The sequence below is a fragment of the Poecilia reticulata genome, linkage group LG14, assembly GCF_000633615.1.
Source record: "Poecilia reticulata strain Guanapo linkage group LG14, Guppy_female_1.0+MT, whole genome shotgun sequence".
NCBI classification, from domain to species: Eukaryota; Metazoa; Chordata; class Actinopteri; order Cyprinodontiformes; family Poeciliidae; genus Poecilia; species Poecilia reticulata.
In genome coordinates, this window is record NC_024344.1 from 26,458,061 (window position 1) to 26,461,200 (window position 3,140).

The window sequence follows — 3,140 nt, forward strand, 5'->3', positions numbered from 1 at the left end:
CGCACACACACACACACACACACACACACGCACACACATTTGTGAGGTAAAAATAAAGATAATACTTATATGTAAGAGTTCTTACTTTGTAAAATATTATTATTCAGGGGTAACACTTAGTACTCAGTGTGTTTGGTTAACAAAAAATGTTTTCCTGACTGTCACAGTTAGTCAAAAACAAAGATTCCCATTAAATTCATAGGAAATGAATGCGGGTCACTTTTGACCCACTCATGGAAGAAAAGGGTAGTACTACAAAACATGCTATTTCTTAAAATGTATAAAAGGTAATTTAAAAATGTGAATTGTGTTATATTAGTAACATGTTTTGAGGAATACCTGGAATATGAAGTGATGACAATTTTTCATTACAAAGATATTGCAGAAAAGTGACCTCACCGGGTCAAAAAAGACCCAGTTGCACATTAGAGTGTTAAAACTTCTCTTTCATTCCAGATTTTGACTTTTAAATATTTAACTTTTTATTTCCTATCTTTTTAAAGTTGATGTTTTTTGTTTTATTTTTAAGTTATTAGTATTTTATTGTTTGTTAATTGTATTTTGTGACTTCTGTTTCATTATTTCTGTGCACAGCTCTTTGGTCGTGTTGGAGTGTAAAGTTCTCTGGAACAAAATCAGGAAGAGTAACTCCAGAGCTGCAGAGTTTAGATGCTACATGTTCATTTCTGATGTAAAATAAAGACAAAAACCGAATCAATAAATAAATGACTTGTGGTGTTCCTCTTCATGTGATTTAAAACTCACGTCACATTTTTTGACTCCGTTCAGGGAAAATATCAACTGAACAAACTGAGCCATGAATGTAAAGACGTCCAGCCAGGAAATGTTTCTTTTTCATTCATTTATTGATTTATTTTTCATTTCTGAGGCAGAGAAAGATCCATTAGGGAGGTCAAGGTCAAGTGAGAAAAAACTAAATTAATTTACCCTAATTCTGCAAAAATGTGGGACAAACTGATGAAGATGCAGCTATAAAATTACATCTGAGAGGAAATTTGATGAGAATTTAATTTCATAATAGTTTGTTTTATCTAAGCCCAGTTGTTCTTTTTATCCAACTCACGTATTTACACACATCCATGATTACAGCTGATTTCTGACATGGAACTTTTCCGGTTAAAGAAATCACACCATAAATCATGTCGCGGTACACCACTGCTCCACCAGAGTCGCCCTGTAGAAACATTTTGATCAATATATTTATTTGTGTTGTGAAACAGAAACGTCTTCTAATCACTGGAGAGAGAGATTGAACTTACATGACATACGTCTTTGTCCGGTGCTGCAACACGGAATACATGCCCACGTGTCGGCATGTAGCGGGAAACAGCATCAACATTCATGTCGACACACTGAAGATGTGGTGGAATAAGAGTTTTGGTAACTGCAGAGAAACATGAGAATCATAAACATGTCATTCACTCGACCTTCTCTGTAGAGACAGACACAAAGATTTTATTCTCATAGCTGCAATGTTTCTCTCACTTCGCTGATAATTGGGGCCGATTGTCGTTCCTCCCTCTCCTGCCAGCTGAACGACATCGTCTCTAGAACGCGATGAGAATAAAATGTAAAAATACAAGACAGCAATATAGAAAAAGAATTGTTTTAAAGAACAGAAATTAAATCCACGAAGGACTTGATCCGTGTCCACCTCCGGTCCTCGGTGTCCTGCGTCCTTTACATGTGTCTCTGATCCAACACACCTGAGCTGAACGGGTTCTGGTTCTGCTGGTGGCCTGATTGCCTGGCTCAGGTGTGCTGAAGCAGAGGCAGCAGGACTGGAGGAGTGGAGACAGAAAACCTGAAGTCCTGTTATTGATCAGTGAAAAACTTACATTTGAAGTTGATAGCTGCAGTCGGGTAGCTGAACAGGTTGGACGTCTGTCACTGGTCTCCGGAGCTTCAGCAACATGATGTCGTGCTTCTTGCGGCGGCGAGTATAAATCACAGGATTGTGAAGGATTTTCTGACTCTGCTGCCCAGCGCTCCGTGGATGAACTTTTATCTTTGCTACATGAGTCCTGCGGAAAAGTTTAGATTATAATGAACACACAGAAAACCTGATCATCTGCAGTTAAAACTGTCTTCGTGTCTTTTTCCTACCATCCTGGCGTCGATCTCCAGCAGTGAGCTGCAGTCAGGATCCACTGAGGGTGGATCAGAGATGCTCCACAGCGCCACTTTTCTCTACCCTTCGTCTTCCACAGGCGAACATGATAAAGACGCTCCGTGTCATCACAGTCATTGCCTGCAATGATTCTCTTCTGCCGAGAAACGTCTGAGTTTGCTGAAACGCCTGAGGAAGAAAAAGGAGGAGTTTACTCAGAAACCAGGTGCAAACATGGCTTGCTGGAACAGAAAAAGGATAAAACGTTAAAGATTAAAAAGCATCACAGTTTCTATGCAAAGAAGTTTCTGTCTGACACAGAGTCAGAGGGAAGTTTGAGAGGCACAGAGAGCAGCAGCCTCCCTGGAAGCAGTGGAAGTGTCTCCAGTGTCTCCAGTGTGTCCAGTGTGTCCAGTGTGTCCAGTGTGTCCGACTCACCCAGCTCCAGCCCCAGCAGCAGCAGCAGCAGAACCTTCAGCAGAGTCATTGCTGGTCCAGCTTCCTGGGGATGTCTGCAGTCCTGCAGCAGTTTTTAAACTCTGTTCACAACTTCCTGCTGGACAGGAAGCCACCAATCACAGGACGGACACCGATCTGTCCAATCAACTTGATTGTAAACTTGATGAAATAAAATGATTTTCTGAAGAAAGAGTGACTTGTCCTTGTTTTCAGGTTGATATATATATTTAAGAAAAAAAAACTGTTTGGTTTCCAATCTACAAGAAAACAATTCTGACTTTTGTAAACCATTTAAAAGAAACTTGTGGTAAAATTTTAATTGATGTGATTCTTTCTTATTAAACACACAAACCTCTTTCATCACTCATGATTCTTTGCTTTTGCTATTTTTCTTGGTTGCTTTGGTGCATTTGTGAACAGCTGAGCAGCAGCACTTTGGGTCAAAGTGACACATTTTGTTATCAAAAGGCTCAAACTGTGCCACGACATTTAAAATATTAAGCAAAAGCAAATACTGCTCTCAGGCAGCCTTGAAATAAACATGACAGCC

The 3,140-nt window shown here is 39.9% G+C and overlaps 1 protein-coding gene across 1 annotated transcript; it reads right to left on the reverse strand.

Moving 5' to 3' along the window:
- Window positions 1-845: 845 nt before the first annotated feature.
- LOC103476338 (kallikrein 1-related peptidase b24-like) lies at window positions 846-2,663 on the reverse strand. The gene is made up of 6 exons (XM_008428614.1): window positions 2,570-2,663; window positions 2,128-2,320; window positions 1,860-2,045; window positions 1,507-1,568; window positions 1,281-1,405; window positions 846-1,195 (listed from the first exon to the last, which is right to left on the reverse strand). The coding sequence occupies exons 1-6, from the start codon at window positions 2,616-2,618 to the stop codon at window positions 1,049-1,051; spliced, it is 762 nt and encodes a 253-aa protein (XP_008426836.1). The 5' UTR covers window positions 2,619-2,663; the 3' UTR covers window positions 846-1,048.
- Window positions 2,664-3,140: the final 477 nt, after the last annotated feature.

Bases quoted from the DNA above. Each gene is read 5' to 3' on its own strand.
- LOC103476338 (XM_008428614.1), bottom strand. From the start codon at position 2,618: ATGACTCTGCTGAAGGTTCTGCTGCTGCTGCTGCTGGGGCTGGAGCTG. The intron at 1,569-1,859 runs GTAAGTTTTTCA...ATCGCGTTCTAG, and splicing joins TGCAGCTATCAACTTCAAAT to AGACGATGTCGTTCAGCTGG. The intron at 1,406-1,506 runs GTGAGAGAAACA...GTTTCTCTGCAG, and splicing joins CGGCCCCAATTATCAGCGAA to TTACCAAAACTCTTATTCCA.